Source organism: Asterias rubens, chromosome 21 (assembly GCF_902459465.1).
Source record: "Asterias rubens chromosome 21, eAstRub1.3, whole genome shotgun sequence".
Taxonomy (NCBI): domain Eukaryota; kingdom Metazoa; phylum Echinodermata; class Asteroidea; order Forcipulatida; family Asteriidae; genus Asterias; species Asterias rubens.
Window position 1 is genome coordinate 2,176,671 of NC_047082.1, and position 19,134 is coordinate 2,195,804.

The 19,134-nt window shown below is 38.5% G+C and overlaps 2 protein-coding genes across 2 annotated transcripts; one reads left to right on the forward strand and one right to left on the reverse strand.

Annotated features, from left to right (window-relative positions):
• Window positions 1–1,789: 1,789 nt before the first annotated feature.
• Window positions 1,790–4,313, reverse strand: LOC117304506 (NADH dehydrogenase [ubiquinone] iron-sulfur protein 5-like). Its single transcript, XM_033789010.1, has 3 exons — window positions 4,228–4,313; window positions 3,019–3,230; window positions 1,790–2,705 (listed from the first exon to the last, which is right to left on the reverse strand). The coding sequence occupies exons 2-3, from the start codon at window positions 3,220–3,222 to the stop codon at window positions 2,622–2,624; spliced, it is 288 nt and encodes a 95-aa protein (XP_033644901.1). The 5' UTR covers window positions 3,223–3,230; window positions 4,228–4,313; the 3' UTR covers window positions 1,790–2,621.
• Window positions 4,314–4,534: 221 nt separating this feature from the next.
• Window positions 4,535–19,134, forward strand: LOC117304505 (reticulocyte-binding protein 2 homolog a-like). The gene is made up of 11 exons (XM_033789009.1): window positions 4,535–4,694; window positions 8,550–8,719; window positions 9,575–9,744; window positions 10,452–10,633; window positions 11,062–11,250; window positions 11,652–11,872; window positions 12,234–12,366; window positions 12,948–13,115; window positions 13,681–13,961; window positions 17,077–17,262; window positions 18,402–19,134. Exons 2-11 carry the CDS (start codon window positions 8,570–8,572, stop codon window positions 18,534–18,536), a joined length of 1,815 nt encoding a protein of 604 aa, XP_033644900.1. The 5' UTR covers window positions 4,535–4,694; window positions 8,550–8,569; the 3' UTR covers window positions 18,537–19,134.

Sequence of the window (19,134 nt, forward strand, 5' to 3'; positions counted from 1 at the left end):
TGTAACTTATGTCAACAAAATGTCTACTGCAGGCAGCTCGTTCAAATCCATTCATTTTTATGAATATCAAATCAAGAAGAACGTTTCGTCAAGTAATAAAAGAAAGTAAGTTGTTTGCAACAGCTAATTTTATTTTCTCAAAAGAAAGAATAGTAAACAAACTCACTCCTGTTGAATGGCATAAAAACGATTTTATCATCTCCATGGTGACTGACTCCTTTTCCCCTGCTGGGTAAGTCACTTTCGTCACGAGAGGGCGAAATTGGTGGTTCTCTGTGGAGTGAAGTATTAAATCAAAATTATTAGCGCAAAAAAAGCCGATATTGAAACCCTTGAAGTACTTTGTATATACCTATACAAGCTAAAGAAAAATACACCCATAATATTTATACTAACACATCACTTGTAATGATAGTTGTGACTACTTTTTTTATTTTCAACACAACCAACAGGTGAACAGAATCATTTAAATTTGGCAAGGGAAATCTGTCCGCTGGAGATTTTGTCCCCAATGGAAAAAAGAGGGCGCTAGTATCAGAAGACGTTTGTGCATAGTCGCATAAGGGACAGAATCTCTGGGGGCCAGCCAGCAATTTGTTTTTCGTACCACACGCTGGCCACAGCATACACGCATAAGGTATGTGCGCTTTCCCGGATTTCTTCACTGTTGACCCCATAGCCAGCATGTGGTACCCCAAAAAATGCGACCAGCCAACCACAGTGGCTATTGTTAATTGAGTAGGCATGGCCTATTGTTTATATTTTTGCTGGTGCATCACGGAAGTAAATATTGCTCTTGGTCATCAATGTATTTTTTAAAAGCCAGGTCACACAAGGCAATGTACAGGCAACCAGCTCAAGGCAATCTTCATACACCTGTGACCGGTCAGAAGGGGGATCTCTTAAGACACATCAACATTAGTTGTCTCACTTGTAATATAGCGCCCGCTTGTGTTTAGACAAAATTCAGCATTTTGTGTTTTCTAATGACTGCATAAACTTTTCCTAACCCGGTTGTCATGGTATGACAAGACCAATGTTAAAAGAGAGAGAGCGCCATAACAGCCCAACAAAGTAGGCTAAAACTTACAATGCATTTTGACACAAAAATACCATAGTTTCAGACAACTGTTTAATCCAACTATAAAACTATTCAACCTATAACATGGACTCATTTGGGACAGGGACCTGCCAGCCCAGCGAGTTTTGACTGGTGTCAGATGCAATTGTGTCCACCATACAATACTGTCCGCTCCGGACACTTTTGCATATGCAATCGTGTCCAGGCTATGCAAGAACCGTCCAGTGGACATGTACATGTATGTGCGTGTGTAAGCGAGCGTGCAAGCACTGAACCTACGTATTATATGCAGCATGTTTTTATGATTGCAGCGAATACCCAACGGGCGATTCATGACATGCACAATTGCTTGTACAAAAATGGCAAACGTGTTCCGTCGACCAAGGGCGTTTAATTTACTGCAAGGACTGTTTTGCACGCGGGCGGACACAACTGCATATGCAAATGTGTCTGGGTGGACACAATTGCATTTATGCAGCAGCGTCCGGGCGGCCACGATTCCATATGCAAAACCGTCCGGCGGACATTATTGCATATGCAATAATTTCCTCCGGATAGCATTACATAGAGGACATAATTGCATGCGACACCGGGTACAGAAATAATCAATCAATGATGGAGAATGATGATCTTAACTGCTGTGCAAAGCCTTCAATTGAAGAAAACAACTGTATTCATTATCAACAGAAAAACACAGTACAAGAAAAATAAAGTTCAAATAAAATGATCGTTTAATGAAATACTCTTATAGATTACAGAATTATCATTAAGCTTGTTCATTCAAATTTTATAATAAAACACATTATATAAGAATCACACATTCGACATCGACCATCCACGCCGACAGGGAAAGGAGGGGCGACACCAAGTGTTTAATCCCATGCATTTAAAAATTACTTGGTAACTTTTGTAAACGTTACTTGTGGTGGAGATAATGTGATTGGTACACCAAGGACCAAACAGAGATATCATCTTTTCAATATCATTAAACTGGTAAACGAGGGACATTTAATTTGATCCCCACCCCCAACCCCTCCCTCGTCCCCTTCGATGTAAAGAATGGCCACATGGAATCACACATCTTTCCCAACTGCAAGTCTGTGTTACAACATCTGTCTTGAACTGCAACAATGTTCTTTCAATGAACATGAATTTGAGATTTCAAAACCTAGATATTGTCCTTAATTGAAAGAAGAAAACAAAACAGGCAATGAGATATAAATAAAAATGCTAATAAATCTAATTTGTAATAATTCAATTTTGGGAAACGAGGTGTTACTTTGATGTCTCTCAAACTCCACAAATTTATATTCAAACATTAGAACTCAAATGAGATGCTATAAAAAGGTCCACTCAGTCAGTCAAAATAATTAGTAGTGTTGAAAATGCTCCTTTTTTTAGTACAGGAATCAACACATGTAAACCTCTATGTCATAACAAAATCTCAACCATTGGAGTTTAAGATGCTTGAACTTTGACCTCCGAGGTTATTTTAGGGAAAACTATGACTGATATACAATTTTTTCCAAAGACGTCTTGGCTACCGATGCTCAGGAGGTGGTGTGTATTTCCCTTCAGACACCAGTTTGTCTCGTTGCGCCATAATTGTCTTCACTCTTGCCACCTGGTGGAAACAAAAAGAAAATACAAATGATTGTAAATATTTCATTAGCACTATAATACACATTTAATAGTTTGATTGTTTACCTCTGGTATTTAGCAGGCCTGATACTTCACGGAGACAATGAATGCCTCCATGCCCCGGGGTCATCACAATGGTGCCATTCCAGTAGAAATATACAATCCCCTGATAGGGTGCCCTTTATCAAGAATAAAAAAGCCTTGGTGCCCTTACCCTTTCAAAAACGAAGCATACAGGCCTGATTTTCTATGCTCTAATTTTGCGAGCTAAGTAAATTATAAATTTAAAAACACACCTTCTTTGTGCCTTGGCAGCACTCCAAAAAATCTCCCAATTCCAGTTTACATTCCTTCTTTGCACGATTCCATCCTAGGCCATTGGCGCATCGAAGCCAGTCCAGTTCAAGATTAGAACACCTAGGCTTCTCCAAGATGGGTACCTCAGGGTACTGAAGACCGATATACGGCTTGTCCAGGTCATGCAAGTGAAGGAACGGCATTGCTGCTCCTATGTTCAACAAAATGAAGAAGTAAATAATAAACCAAATTAATTAACATCGGAAATTAGAAGTTAGAAAATGAAAGTCATGATCGGTCTGGTCAGGTGTTGGATATTTTGCCCTTTCAAATTCTGGTCATGTGAAGAAAATAGGCTGAAAAACAAGATCTGTATGATATTATATTGATTATTGATATGATATTATATTGATTATTGATATGATATTATATTGATTATTGATATGATATTATATTGATTATTGATATGATATTATATTGATTATTGATATGATGAAGTACTTGTCATAAGAATGTTGTGATGTATGAAAAATACTTCCATCCATAACCGCCGTACATCGCAAATAGCAAAATATCAAGAGAGGGTGCTGTTGAACTTGAACCCACACAAAGACTACAGGCCAACCCACACAAAGATTAATATAATATAGGTGTGCGCCAGTCATGCATGACAACATCAACCATGGTAGCAAATGTCCAATCTACCTACCTATAACGCATTACGGTTCTAAATCGCGATAAACATTTGTCTTTGCATGTACTACATATGACAATCATATGATGAACATACCCACCCTCCTCACCTAAATGAAAAATCCTGTCCCTGTAGTGTAGTTAGTAAACGTAATTTTAAACAATTTAATTGTAAGTAACTAATGATACGACCAAAGATTGAAATCAAAACAACATGTTAATAATATTACAGGAAAGGCACCCTGTTAATAGTGTAATTGCATGCTCGCCGCTACTTAATTAACTTGTCATTTGCCATTACCCCCCTGGCCTTGCACTCCTTGCGTTACAAAAAGTAATACCGAAACTGGTCAATACGTTTTAACACTTCAGACTTTTCGCTACATTCACAAGTAAGTAACTCATACAAAAAACATATTTTCCAAAAAATTAGTAGTCCAAATAAAGTATGTATATCCTGGAGTCACTATAACACAATAAATTATGTTTGAAATGTAAAATAAAGCAAAGTTTACCTCAGTTTTCACCAGCCGTGATACACCTGAATAAAAAGGCAGATCAGTCCATGTAGGTATCCCTCCTGAAATGTACAGTGCATCTCTGCTGTGTAGTGGTTTTATTTTTAAGTCCATGTACCATACTCTGTATTGCTGAACCAGTCTATTTTCTGTAGTCTATCGTATCATCGACCGGAGCGATTTCTGTACTATATTCAGCCCCATGTAGTCTGGTGCCAGTTAAATGTGTTAACGTAACAGAACGTATTTTATAAAGATACCAGACTAAGCGTACCCGTGACGTAGCAACACTAAATTATGATGAGTGAGTGGCCGATGATCGGCAAAACTTTCGCCGTAATTTGCAACTTTTGCCCTCCTAGCTGAGTCTTTTAATTACCATTTTAACTGAGTGTGTAGTATGATCGAATATAATGAAATCCTCAAAATGAAATGAACAAGTCACATCCGTGAAAACAGCGAAGGTATTGTTGTTTTCTTGTTAGTTTTTCAGTGGATAGGAAAAAAAAAGTTGTTGTTCATGTTGATATGATTGTCTACACGGAAAAGTTTCCGTATGGCGCCACCACTTTTTCATTCGATATGAAATAATATAATTGGAAAAGTTTCCGTATGGCGCCACCACTTTTTCATTCGATATGAAATAATAAAGTATCTAATTTACCTCAATGAGATATCCTTTTTTGTAAAAATTAGTGAAAAAGTGGTGGCGCCATACGGAATGTTATCCATATAATTATTTACCTCAATGAGATACCCCTTTCTGTAAAAAAAGAGTGAACAAGTGGTGCCGCCATACGGAAAGTTATCGGTGGTACAATTGTGGTTTAACTGGTTCATTCTAAAGCCCATGCCAGTTTAAGATGGAGTAGTTTATTAATTATTACTATTATTATTAGCGCAATGAATAACAATAATCATTAATGCAGTGAAAAATAAATATATTTATTTTATATTTTTTATAGGCTTTCAGTATTAATATAATTTAAAAGGAATGCCAGTCATCTCGCCCCCTGGAAAAGTCGCCCCCTGCAAAGTCGCCCCCCTACTAAAATCGCCCCCTAGCAAGCTCGCCCCCTCCGTGTACAAACTCGCCCCCTCACAATGTCGCCCCCTACAAAGTCGCCCCCCGACACTGTCGCCCCGGTCACTGTCGCCCCCGACACAGTCGCCCCTATGCATTTTTTGCTATTGTTTCAATGATTTTCTAAGGGGATTTTTTATTGTTTTTATATTTGGAGTGGGTGTGAAACCGCGGTGAAGCACAACACCCGTTAGTATTGTCAATCAATTTCTGCGAGATAAACAAAATCGATAACATATTCTAATGCCCTTAACAATAGTTATTGGATAAATAATAATTAAACCTCCCTACAAACATTTTTTTTTCGCTTTTGTGGGGGGGGGGGTAATTAAAAGAAATGTAGCCCTTCTTATTATCCCATCATATGAAATCGGCCCTTGAATAAGTAACTTTGTATCTAAGGGTTGTTTACATCGTGCGCAATGATGCAAATGACCACCCAACAATAACAGGTCAGAACGGATACAGGAACACATATACAGTTGAAGCATTTCTTCAAATAAATATTCAGGACTTAATTAATGCCATGTACGAAACGACGACACCGCGCGCATCTGCCTATATTTCAACACACAGTCTGACAGACGCACATCTAGCTTGTAGCTTGCTGCTAGCTGTTGCCGAAACGCACATCTAGCTTGTAGCTAGCCATTGCCGAAGCCGCCGTTTTGGACACAGCATAATTATGTTCATAAACCAAGCGACTTCGTTAAGAGGCGACTGTGTCAGGGGGGCGACTGTGTCAGGGGGCGACACTGTAGGGGGCGACATTGTGAGGGGGCGAGTTTGTACACGGAGGGGGCGAGTTTGCTAGGGGGCGACTTTGTAGGGGGTGAATTTGCAGGGGGGGACTTTGCCGAGGGGCGAGATGACTGGTTTTCATATTTAAAATAGGGTCCTACTACTTGCCGTTAACTCGCCGTTAACTCGTCGTCAACTCACTTGCGCCGTCAACTCGCCGTCAACTCCTCCAATATACATTCAAAGTCCCCAAAGAAGCATAGAACAGTAAAGTATCAGCGCAAAGAGAATTCGAGTAAGTTTTAGGTCATTTTTCTGAACAAAAATTTAGTTTTTTTCTCATGAAAAAATTATTTCGAAGCAGCAAAACCGTTTGCCGCCATCTTGCTTTTCACATAGATTAGTCTTTGCCCAAGATGTCAATGATTGGTACTTTTTTTTTTTAACACAAAGTCAGCCATTTGATAATATAACACCATCATTCATAAATAACTTAAATTTGAGTTTATACACTGGTATATATGCACATTCAAGATCGTCGATCTTAATACTTGATGGGTTATTTTCCCTGTGTCCCTAGATACCTCAGCTCAAATTAGCTCAGCGTCACTTCAAACGTATCAATACCTTACTTAGGTTTTCACTTAAGTCAAACACAACTATAGTGGTTCTTCCATGAAAATAATAATGATTTAACTTACGGTTAATGATGGGGTTGTCTAACCTGTCTTTCTTGTTGCCAAAGTAAAAAAAATTGGTGAACAAATCTAACCCTCCACACTCAGCTAGCATAATATTAATCTGGCTGCAAAAATAGAATCTAGCATGCAGAAAATGTTCCCTTAATTTTATTGGTTTTAATAAACAGCTTGTAACTTTATCTGTACAAATATTTTAGAGGCAGAGCAGCAGAACAATTGGCATGCACTCTCCACCACTGGAGACTCTACTGAATCCTTCCCACTATCCTTTCTCATATACTTCACACACAATTCTGTGTACTCTCTATCATTTGAAACCCTGATCCTTTCATACAACTTACCCCCAGATTATGCAAATAAGCTGTAAGGTTAAACTTGAGGTTCACTGCTCCTCATGTTGGGGTATCCCCTCTGGGTCAAAAGTGTGCATAATGAATAATTAATATTGACCCCAAACAACCATGGCCAATTTGGGTCCTGGCAGCAAGCCCTTCATGAATATTTACACAAAGTTAAATAGAACTTGAATAAATTTAGGCAGGATCTCTGAAGGAAAGGATGAATATTCATACAACATCCAAGCATTTGCGTTTTTTTCTGTGACAATCATAAACATTTCTAAAAACCATAATATAGGGCCTACATAATAAATATATTTAATTAAATAATATTTTATTTTTCATTAAATGGAACTACAATACAGCCTTTTCTTTTTCTAATTTATGGCTTCTGACCTAAGGAGTTTTTTTACAGGGAAATAACAACTTCAGGGTTTAGTCAGCAAAATAGCGTTTGGTTAGTTCTTTTTCCTTTCTAAATTCTAGTGCAGCCTTTGTTTACGATTGAAGATATTCACACTGCCAAACAAACCGTGGCGAACCCCTTCTCATTGCGAAAAAGTTTGACTGGGGTCTTTTACATGCGTTGATAGTTTTTATAACGACACGGGACCTACAGCTTTACGTCCCATTCGAAGGACAACGCAATGGTCTTGCTTTACCTTCACAGTGTCACGACTGGGAATCAAACCAACAATCTGCTGATTAGATACACCAGAGGGCAGAGCTTGAGTTCGGTGCTCTTAACGGCTCGGTCACGATACCCCTATTTTATGTTTATTGCCGCCAATAAGCACAATTTCCTTTTTAAATATAATTAACAAATGAACCATAATGGTGAATTAGAGAGAGCAACTTACTTTTGTTGCCTGATGCTTCAGCAAATTGCGTCCCAAATACTTGTTATACTGATGAAGAACGACAAATGTTGTCCCAAGAAGCATGCCGTCATATCCTGTGAAATGTTCAGAAAACAAAATTTTAGGATTGTACTACTTCTATTTTATAGGTTTCAATCACCCAAACAAAATAATAATAACAATAATAATTTTTGTAAAGCCCATTTTCTCTGTTGGTAAAGACCCCATTGCATTGTAGAATTTCCCTGCAATACACCAATCCATTAGGCTCCGCCCACGCCGCACATGTGAGCAAGAACATGTGAGCTAGTTAACGTGAGCCTCTCCAATGCCATGTGCACAACTCTGCCATGCGCATAAAAGCATACGCGCACGCATGTCAGACTTTATTGTGTCGGACTTTTGGTTGTGCAAGGTTGTGATTGGTCAATACTCAATGGGGCGGAGCTTAATGGATCGGTCGATTGTAAACTTCTCAAAATAAGCCTAGTCAAAGTACAACTGTAATTATCCTACCTCAGGCAGTAAAAAAGAACAGTAAGAGAATTTTAAAACGAGTTTAAATAAGTTGAATTTGAACTTAATTGTTCCACAGGTGAAACTTAATCAAGAAGCATGACAGATCAACAAGTACTTGAGAGGAGAAAGATAGTGACTAATGCGCTGTTCAAACAGTATGATACAGAAGGAGTTGGGGAGCTTACTCCAATTCAGCTGCAGAGTGTGCATGCAAACTTACGCCATGGGGGAATAAGTCTAGCGCAGGTAATTGACTCATAACTGTCGGTATGACAGGCCTGGAATTACACACAGGCCTTGGAGGCCATGACCTCCGTTCCCCCTGGTCTTGGCCTTAGTGCCCCCTCAAACAAAAGTTTACTATTGACTTTAAGATATCCAATGGTAGTGTCCTTCGCAATATGAAAATGGCCTTGCCCTCTCAAAGATGAAATTCTAGGCCTGATATGAGCCTATTTAGTCAATAGTAGCAGGGTGTACAAAAACAGGGAAGAGTGAAATACTATGGGCTTGTTTAATTTTCCTTTAAGGAAAACCACCAAGCTAATCAAAAATAAGTTTTTCCTGCCTGTTGAAAGCCAAGCCAAGTGTTTGGTTTTTGTTCATGAAATTACCCACCAAATACCACTGTTGAAGTTGTTCAAATGTACAGCTGATTAATCAGGAAGAATAAACACTTGGCATATTGCGGAGTTAAATGAGAACAAGTAATTGGACAAAAGGGGAAGAAAACAAAATTAACACCTGTTTTAGGAACAATCTGTAATTTGTTTGGGAGGAAGATGGAAAATATAATGTTAGAAGTTAGAACAGGTGGACTTAGTGTCTTTAAATAAATTTTAAGTTTCCCAAAGCATGTTGTTAATGTGCAACAAGATGTTTTCAAGCTTGAAGCGATGACACATAAAAGGTGAAAATAATCTGCACTTTAAAAAATGAAAGATTTGTGTACTAACTTTAACAATTTTCTTAGGCCAAAAAGATGCAGCCATCAAATCATCTGTGACAAAATGTTGGTTATTAAAAAAACACTAAATGTTATTGTATTGAAAAAAGGAAAACGCTAAGGTCAAGACAGTCTTCATTTTTTTTGTTCCCCAGATAAGAGCAGCTATGGACTATTGCTGCATTACTGATGTGTGTGAACCCAGTGAATTGTTTAGCATGCTGCAAGAGATGGATAGACGCTACTTCCTACTCAAGGATTTCCGCTGGGAGTTTTCAATCTTAGATCGGAATCAGCAAGACTTCATCACAGAAGATCAGGCCAGGTAAAACAAAACGTAATTAGAGGCTTCTAAAAGTTTTCACATTACTAAACTCGTAAGAGCTGTCCTCACTCTTAGAAAGACCCATGGTACCTCAAAACCCAAACAGTGGACTGCGGTTATTTTGGTACACACCTTAGCATTATGTTATCATTGAATTAGGGCCCCCTTCAGGGTGTCATGGCCATGTGGTTAAAAGCATTGAATTCAAGCTCTGGTGGCTAAGTCATCAGGATGTGAGTTCAAGTCCGGGTCTTGACACTTGTGTCCTTGAGCAAGACACTTACTGTAAATGCTTCTATTCACCCAGGGCTAAATTGGTACATGTGAGGGCAGAGATGGTTCTTGTGATTGGCAGCACAGGCTTTATACTCCCAAGGAAGCTGAGATGGTTTAAGGAATAAAATAAATGGCCCAGTGATCAGGGGTAATAATGTACAAGTGCCATAAGCATTACTGACTGACAGATTTGAGTGCTATAAGAAGCACTTTCGTTGGTCTATCTTGTGCGAGTACAACTGTGCTTTTAAATTGTTTTAAAGATGGCAGTTGGTTGATGACATCAATGTATGACATCAATGCTTGACACTAAGCATGATGGGTGTTTTTCAGTGCAGTACACTCAGTAAATCCAAATGAAACAAGACTAACTGTTTGATTTACAAGAGTTTTTGGTCGGTTAAAATTAATGACAAAGTGTTTTCATGCAGGTTTATGCTGGAAGCAGTCCACGGAAAACTATTCTCAAAGTACCGCTGGGAAAAATTTGTCAAAAGTCGCCTGGTACCCGGCAGTGGTGTGAGCTTCACAGAGATCGAGGTTGATCTTTGTAACATTCCTAGCCAAGAAGATTTAGCAAATACAGAGAACGAAGAAAGGAGGCAGAAAGAAGGTGAGCAAACACTTAAGTGTTTTGATTAAACAGCACCTTAATAATAATAAAAATAATAATAACAATAATAATGGCCATTTATAATGCGCCCATATTCACCTTAATATGCTTATGGCGAAGTGACACATTAAAAGAAGGGAAAGCTTTAGTCCTCATAATGAGTCTTGAGGGAAGTTTTGAACAAAGCTAGTGATAATGGTGATGGAGAAAGTTTAACATGATTCGGCAAGTCGTTCCATAATGAAGGGGCAGCAGAAGCAAACAATCTTTCCCCCTATGATGTTTTAACCAGCAACTTATGTTGTACTTAACACTGCTTATACCCATGGCAAATGAAAGTGCAGACCAATCAGAAAATGACAATGACCTTGGGTTTTTAAAAAATAATTCCAGGCCTGATGTTACTGTTTTTGTTGTGTACGGTTTAGAAAGGGCCAAACAAAATGAGAAGAAGAAACAGGCAGAGGACAAGGCTCGACGGGAAAGGCTTGCCAAGATGGAGGCAGAGCGGCTTGCAAAAGAGGAAGAAGACAGAAAGAAGAAAGCCAAAAAGAAGGAAGACGAGGATCAATTGATGAAGGAGAGGGAGGAAGACCAACGGAGGAAACAAGAAGAAGGTAAAAATCTCTGCAATTTATTTTTTGTAAAAATCAACGAAGAAGGCCTCGGTAGAGAAAATAAGATCATCTTCTACCTGGAACACTGATGGAGAGTGAAAATTTGTTGAGTCAATGTGCTGCGGGATATGGTGCAGAATTAATTGATTGATTGATTGATTAGTTAGTTCAATATTATAGGTGCATATTGTGTTTTTAAATTTTATCTCTTTTCATGAGGGACAGGCTCCGAGTCTTTGGGATTTAACTTGTGCTGTAGTGCAACATTACTTCAAAGGAAATGGTCAAAACCTGTAAAATTTGACTAATAGATTATGTTCACAATGTATAACAAATTATTACACACTTTGTCCTTTTTTATTTTAAACCCTTTGTATTCCTTTTTTGTAAAAAAAATCCAGCACTGGGCAAGAAAGAAGCAGATGATCGGGAGAAAGAGGAGGAGAAACGACGGCGCCTCAAGCTTGAAGAGTTGGAGCGAGAGAGGCAGCGAGAACTGGAGATCATTGAGGTTCAGCAAGCCCTTGAGGCTCAGAAGGAGCTTGAGAGGAAGGCTAGAGAGCTTGAAGAACAGGAAAAGAAGGAACAGGAGATGGCTAAGAATGTGGAGGAAGAAGCTGAGGTAAGGTTTCTTCACTTAAGTTCTTCTCCAAGTCACTCCCTTCTTTGTCATTTGTTTCAATAACTCAAGATAGGTTTAATCCTAGCGTTTCGTGAAATCGGCTGCAGGGCCCGGTTTCTTGGCTCTGCTTACTGCCCAACTCCGCGCTTACATTCACCATTCTCCGCTTACTGTGCAAGCACCGAATTTCTGTGCTAGTTGTGTAAGCGAAGAATGCCTAGTAGTGTGGAGTACGCGCGCACAAGTAACAATTCCCTGCTAGCGCATGATGGAATTTCCTGCTTCAGTAAGGAATTATTCTTTGCTAACGGTAAGCAGAGCCTGTTTAGCAGTCCCAACAAATCTTATACTTGTTTTATAGCTTGCAGCTGCCAGGGAGATAGAGGCTGAGGAGGAGGCTAAGCGAGCCAAGGAGGCCATCAAGAATGCTACGGATGCAGCTTCTAAGAAGGCTGCAGAAGAGGCAGAGAAAACAGCCAAAGAGAAAGCAAAACGTAAGAAATGTATTTCCTTTATAATAGTTTTAATACAATACTACATGTAAGTTCTTTATCCCACTCTTTGGGGAATATTACATTGCTCAGTATTTTGTCCTGCAAGGTATGTGGAGCTTTGTTTTAAAGTATGAGACCTATTCCTTCAAAGCACCAGCAAGGTGCTGTGTGGGCGCAATATGCTGCCGATCAGACCAGGAAGACCGGGTGAACCTCTTCTTTTTGCAATAAGTGCACTCCTGGGTTCTTTTAGGTACATTACACAACACACTGGACCTACCGCTTTACACCATATCCGTATCTCCTAGAAAACCTTGAAAGTCTTTAAAGTTAAACGCATAACCTAAACAAAGCATGCATAGATGTTTTCAAGATTCACAAAAAATTTGGAGGAAATTTTCATCAAAATTGATACTTGACATCTGAAATGAATTGACTCGCCTTACATTTGTTATGAAATGATTGCAGACAATTTTCAATCAAAAACATGACTGTATTTTTTAAGGGATTTATACTTGGATGTTCAGTTACTAATTTTTGATTTTTCTATTACAATATGTATTTATATTTTTATGTTTTAGGTGAACGAAATGATCGTATCCGCAAGGATCTCAAAGTGGCAATAAAGAAGAAAGATCGAACCCTGCTCAACAAGTCTGTGTCAGAGTTCAAGAAGGCCAAGCTTGCTGACACAGAAGGTGACCTACACAAAGCAGAGAGAATACTGACACAGATGAAAGCAAAAGAAAGTAAGTTTAAAAATAATAATAACAACTACTTTGTATATAACAGATTTTACAATAACCGTATCTATACGCTCAAGTTTTGTGCCCTGGTCATTGGGCCAATGACATTCATTTAATCTTTCTCAACTCCCTGGGGAGTATCCAGCCCGAGCTGCCGTGCCCTCAGAAGGCTTTTTCAAACACAATATCAACCTCTACCCTCGCAAGTGCTCATTTATACCCCTGGTTGGGAGAGAAGCAATTATTGTAAAGCATCTTGCTCAAGTTTGTTTACTTTTAGCATGTGTATGTTGCTTGAAAAACTGTGTCATGATTGCAGTATGATGGTTGAAAGAATTGTTCACTATCCCAGGCCTTCAATTTCATTTTTGGGAGGGCAAGGCCATTTCCATATACAAAGGGCACTTCCGCTGTACAATTTGCGAGTTGATGGGACACTTTTGAAGGCCAAGACCAATGGGCAATGGAGGCAATTCCATGTAATTTCAGAACTGCTATCCAATGTCCATCTTTAACTTATCTGGTTGAACCATTTTCTAACAATTTTTTGTTCCAAATCCCAATGCAGATCTCATCAAAGCCATGGAACTTCGCAACCTGGAAGAGCTTGAGAAAGCCATCAACTTTGTCAAGAAGAACTCCATGGAGGCCCACATGCCCCAGGAGATGATACGAGCCAACAAGCTTCTCCTGAATCTCAAACGTCTCAAACGTCTTAAAGATGAGATTCTCAACCTGAAGCAGAGCACTGTGGCTGAGATTCGCAGCTACAACAAACCCCCAAGGGCTGTCCACATGGTCATGATTGGCACTTATTTGTTGCTAGGCAACAAGGAAAACACTCTGAAGGTAGCAAGAAGGCCATAGTTACACTAGAAGGAACTGTGGTGTAGGGTCAGAGGTCAAGGAACAAAGAATTGTCAAAGAGGGTTGTCAAATGTAGTTACGACTAAAACCATTTTGGCGTCAATCATGAACTTAGGATTTTTTAGTCCTTGTATCAGATTCTGAACATTCACTTCCCTTTGCACCCATTTTTCTTTGTTTTCTGCACATAGTTTTTCAATTCTAGACAAGAGTTCTTACTGTCATTCTGTGAAAGAGTATGAATATGTCTCGGATTATCAAAAACCATCTCCTGTCTTTGCACTTAGTTTTCCATTATTTGGCACTGTCATGTACGGTACTTCAAAATTATTTAATCTGTCTTGTTATTCCCTCTTTAGAAAAAAATATTTGTCAACCATTTCTTCTTTTCCTACATCTATATTTTTACTACGAGCAGATCTGCATTTCAAGAGAAATTTTTCTCATATTTACTATTCTCCCTAACCAAACTTTTCTATTTTCTTCTCTGAATATTTTGAAGCATATTTCTTACTTTGGATATATATTATTTTGGTGGTTCATGGTTTTATAAGGATACAGTAGTTTTCCATAGCAAATGTTTTTTTCTTGCTGCAAGATACATTTAGCTGGTCAAATTTTCATTATCATATCCCCTGTGACAATTCTTTATTCCTTGGCCCAACAGTGGAATTGCATGTCGTACATTAACATTGTATCACAGTAGTGTTGAGTTGAGCATTAAGTTCAAAAACATTTTCCAAATACATGTACCCCCAACCATTAACCATTAAGTTCATGTCAGACAATGTTTGACATTTTAGAGTCCACAAATTGTTCAGTGTCTTAAGCCCAGTTCATACTTCCTGTGAATGCGAATGCGATACAAATTTTGACGTCACAGCTCCATTTTCACTCCAAATATTTTGCAGCAGTTGCCCTGTGGGCAAGACTTTCGAATTATTCATTGCGAACTTGTGATGTCAAAATTCGCAATCGCAGGAAGTATGAACCGGGCTTCAGTCATTTATTTACATGAGCAGAACTAATATGTAGCATGTGTCAATCAATATGTAGCTGGTGCAAGGTGAGTTTAACTATCCATGATCAGTGACAGATTTGGTCGATCTTTCTATCCCTTGCCCAACCAATTACTTTTGCTGGTGTATGTTCTCTTTGTGCAAAACACATTAAAAAGGAAAAAATTTGTCTTGTTTATGTCTAGATGTTGAAACTTCAATTAAGAAACATGGCCCTTGTTATATGCTGTGCTTTAAATCTGTTACTGATCGTAAGACCATGTGTGGGTGTCATTGTCATTAGGTCAATATGCATTAAATTAAAGGAAAGATTATCAAAATGTTAAGAAAAGTCCTAAAAAACTTGATAAATTTCACCTTGATAACTCAAAATGTTAATAGTTTATTAGCTCATGAGGAATGATGAATTTCAGAAATTGATTTAGAAATCAGAGTTATCTGCAAACAAAACAAAAGAAAGTACACATTCTTTAAGACTGTCGACAGTGTTTTGAAGACGTTTTCTCCATAAATACTGAAAATCCTCTTTAACTTAAATGCATAGCTTCTTTGTGAACTTGTTTGTGGGGCATTTTTACATTGGTCATTCCCATCTTCAAGTAGCTATACCAAGAGGACGCATCCCATATTCATATGACATGCAGTCAAGTAAGTTAACAACAACTGAGGGCATAACACAAGATCCTTATATCCCAAGATGTTCTCCTGCTAAGATTCTTTGTTTGTTTTATAGTACTTTGAATTTGTTGGCGTGTCATGGCCTAGTGATTTAGAGCACCGGACTCGAGCTCTGGTGTTTCTAATCAGCAGAGTGTGGGTTCGAGTCCCATTCGTGACACCTGTGTCCTAAAGCAAGACACTAAACCATGATGCTTCGTCCTTCGGATGGGACATGAAGCTGTTGGTCTCATGTTTTGTGTAACGCAAGAAAAAGAACCCAGTGCACTTTTTAGAAAGAGAAGGGGTTCCCCCTGATGTCACTGGTTTTATTGGCTGCATATTGCACCACAGCACCTTGTACAACTTTAGTTGTTGTTATGTAAAAGCAGTAAAGGAGTAGGTCTCATAATTCCAAGGCATTCCCACGTATCTGCAGAAAAATACTGAATGTTGAAGCACCTTAAGCATCACTGAGTGACGGATATATAAGAAGCAACTATTATTATCATTATTATTTATAAACAAACAAAGACATTAGTATGAGACAGATCTTTTGAGTACAATTGTATGCATCCTGTGTTATGTCATCTCTTGGATGCCTAGTTCTTGAATAAGTTCCAATTTTACTTGCCAAACTAATTCTCCACTTCAGGGTAAAATAAAACAGAACTATGGTTTGTATGAATGACTTTATGTGAAAGGTAAGTATTTTTTTTCTTCACTTTTTAAGTTTTAAATCGAACGTAATTTAAATTTTCTCTAACAATTAATCCAATATTAACAACTTTAACAGTATGATAACAAATGTTTCCTGATTATGCAAATTATGTGTTTATGAAAAAGACAGCCTGATTCAGTGAGGCATGTCAACTATAATTGTGGTGTCATTGAAAGCGGACCTACAAATGCACCATCTTTTCTTTGTTTGCCAAAAAAAAAAACTAAAAAGCTAACCCAAATAATTTGCCTTGTAATGTTTTTGTTCAGCATCAAAAACTCTAAAGTTTTTATAAGAAAAAGCAAGAAGTAGCTACCATGGAATTGTGGGTTTGTTCAGAGGAAGTATATATGTATATTATTTAATTCAAAATTTTACAAACCTCCGTTCAGTGTTGGTTTTCGTGAAAGTAGCTGAAATAACAATTTTTATTTGTTTTCCAGTGAGCGATCAGAACAGAGATTTTAAAAGCAGAATCCAATTTAGTCCACCAAGGGCGAGCGGATCAACAAAATTATTCATGTTTATTAGATATGGGGTGATCATTGCTTGCTCAGAGTGCTGGGCAACATTTGTTAGTTCTGGGCAGGCCCACCCGGCACTGCCCGGCGTGGCTTCATGACATCTTTTTTTTTACAAAAATGTTTGTAAAAGTCTGCAACCATTTTTATAACTTAATCAATTTGTCCCTTCTTGTCAGGACTGGAAAGGAATGCAGGCTCTTGTTGGCAAAACAGGCAAGGAAGGACTGAAACGGCACGTCTTACAGTGTGATCCCAGCAAGATTCCTTTATCAACAGCCAGACGAGCAAATGAACTCCTTAAAGAGTTTGATCTTGAGCAAGTCAGGGGTGTCAGTGCTGGTGCTGCAGTGTTTTTTGCTTGGGTAAGATAAACCCTTTAGTTTGCACAAGGGTAGTTCACTTGGGCTGTTATGTCTCTCTTTTAACATCAGTCTTGTCGTGGGTCTTGTTATCAATGGCGACTATGACAAGACCGATGTTAAAAGCCATAACAGCCCATTAAGGTGAGCTTGTACAAGGGGTGCTGTTTCATGGGATGGGGGTGGGACGGTTATGTTTTCCCTGCAGGACTTAAGAACGAAGCTAGCTTGATCAAGGCCAAATGTTTCATAATTTTATATCCTACAAAATCAACCAGTCTCAGCAAAATATATTATAAAGGCATAGAATTTGTCCTGGTGTTGATGGACGATCCCTGGAACATTCTATTTTCCCGAGCGGAGCCAGGGGAAAATGGAATGGTCCGGGGATCACCAAGGGAGTCGGAGTCTTAACCAATCTAGCACGAGGGTAAAAGCAGTCACTATTTGTTTTATAACACCCCCCAACAGACTATTTATCATCCTCGTACATGTAACATTCGTAAGTGCATTTCAGATACACAGATGCACAACTGATTGGGTTCGAGGCGGGTAAAAAAAAATGTCTGGGTACTGCGCGCGCCATGTAATAGTCTTTTGCAATGGCAAAAGAGTATCCCACGGCCGGCAGGGTTCTAGTAAAACTAAGACATATCATGTGACGTGCTCTAAACCGAATTTGTGTAAGGAGTGTTATAATAAAGACTATTACATTGCGGCACCCAGATCCTTTTTACCCACTGCGAACCCAATCAGTTGTGTATTAGTGTATCTGAAATGCGCGTACAGTCGTTACGTGTAAGAGGATGATACAAAATCTGTTGGGCTGTTAAAAAACAAATATTGACTGCTTCGAGTGCTATGGTAATACAGAAATGCCCTCTATCATTTGAATAGTGTGACGTGTGTGGCATTGAGTTTATGTGCATGCATATTTTGTAGGACCTATGGTATTGCCATAATGTTTTACCGACTCGACTAGATCGTCTTGCACTTCAGTCTTTTGCTACCACTGAGGAGGTTGCAGGCGCATATTATTCATAACCACATTGGTTGATATTAAATGGTCATTGGGAAGGAGGATTATTTATGTGTGAAATACAAGGTATATTGACATGTCTTTCTTTGTCTTGTTCATACAGTCTTTTGCTACCATTGAAGAAGTTGAAGACATAGAGAGACAGAAGCAGGAGGGCATTGAGCCAACTACCCATAAAGGAGGTCCAAAGACACTCAAGCATGAACTGCAGTCTGGGAAGCTTACAATCACAATATAGTAGGTTCCACTTTGAAATTAAGTAATCTTTTTTCCAAAAGCTCATCCAAATCCAATACCAGCTGCGCTTTTATGTGTTGCAAGTGCTTTCATGTTCTCTTTGTGTAGAATTATTGTATTTTAGATAATAAAGAAAATACAGTTCACGTTTATTTTTTGACATAGCTCAAATGGTAATCAACCAAAACAATTTTATAATTTATTTTTTATAAATAACATGTTATTTTTTTGTAAATTTTGGAGCAAGAGATATCTGTGTAATTATAAATGACTTTTGTAATTTTTTAAAGATTTTCCGTCCATAGATTTTGTACAGAGGCATTTTTAAATAGTACAGTCCAATAAATCCCACCAACAGTAGAAACTATCTTGTCATACTCTACCCTACAATCCTAAAACCCTGCACTCTGCAAAATTTAAATAGTTTACACTTCCCAAGTGGTATAATTCTTGACAATATTTACACTAGTATTGATTCACACTTCCAATTTTGGTCAGCCAATGAGAACAATGTACTTAGTTGTGGGCCTGATTTCATAGACCTGGGCAAACAGAAAATATTGCCCAACAACTCTCTGCTAAGCAGAAATTAGCAGGAT

What these genes read in the sequence shown, in the direction of transcription:
- LOC117304505 (XM_033789009.1), top strand. Translation starts at nt 8,570, where the DNA reads ATGACAGATCAACAAGTACTTGAGAGGAGAAAGATAGTGACTAATGCG. An exon ending in ATGTGGAGGAAGAAGCTGAG is followed by an intron (nt 11,873 to 12,233) that starts GTAAGGTTTCTT and finishes CTTGTTTTATAG; the next exon opens with CTTGCAGCTGCCAGGGAGAT. An exon ending in AGCCAAAGAGAAAGCAAAAC is followed by an intron (nt 12,367 to 12,947) that starts GTAAGAAATGTA and finishes TTTATGTTTTAG; the next exon opens with GTGAACGAAATGATCGTATC.
- LOC117304506 (XM_033789010.1), bottom strand. Translation starts at nt 3,222, where the DNA reads ATGCCGTTCCTTCACTTGCATGACCTGGACAAGCCGTATATCGGTCTT. An exon ending in GCTGCCAAGGCACAAAGAAG is followed by an intron (nt 2,706 to 3,018) that starts GTGTGTTTTTAA and finishes TGTTTCCACCAG; the next exon opens with GTGGCAAGAGTGAAGACAAT.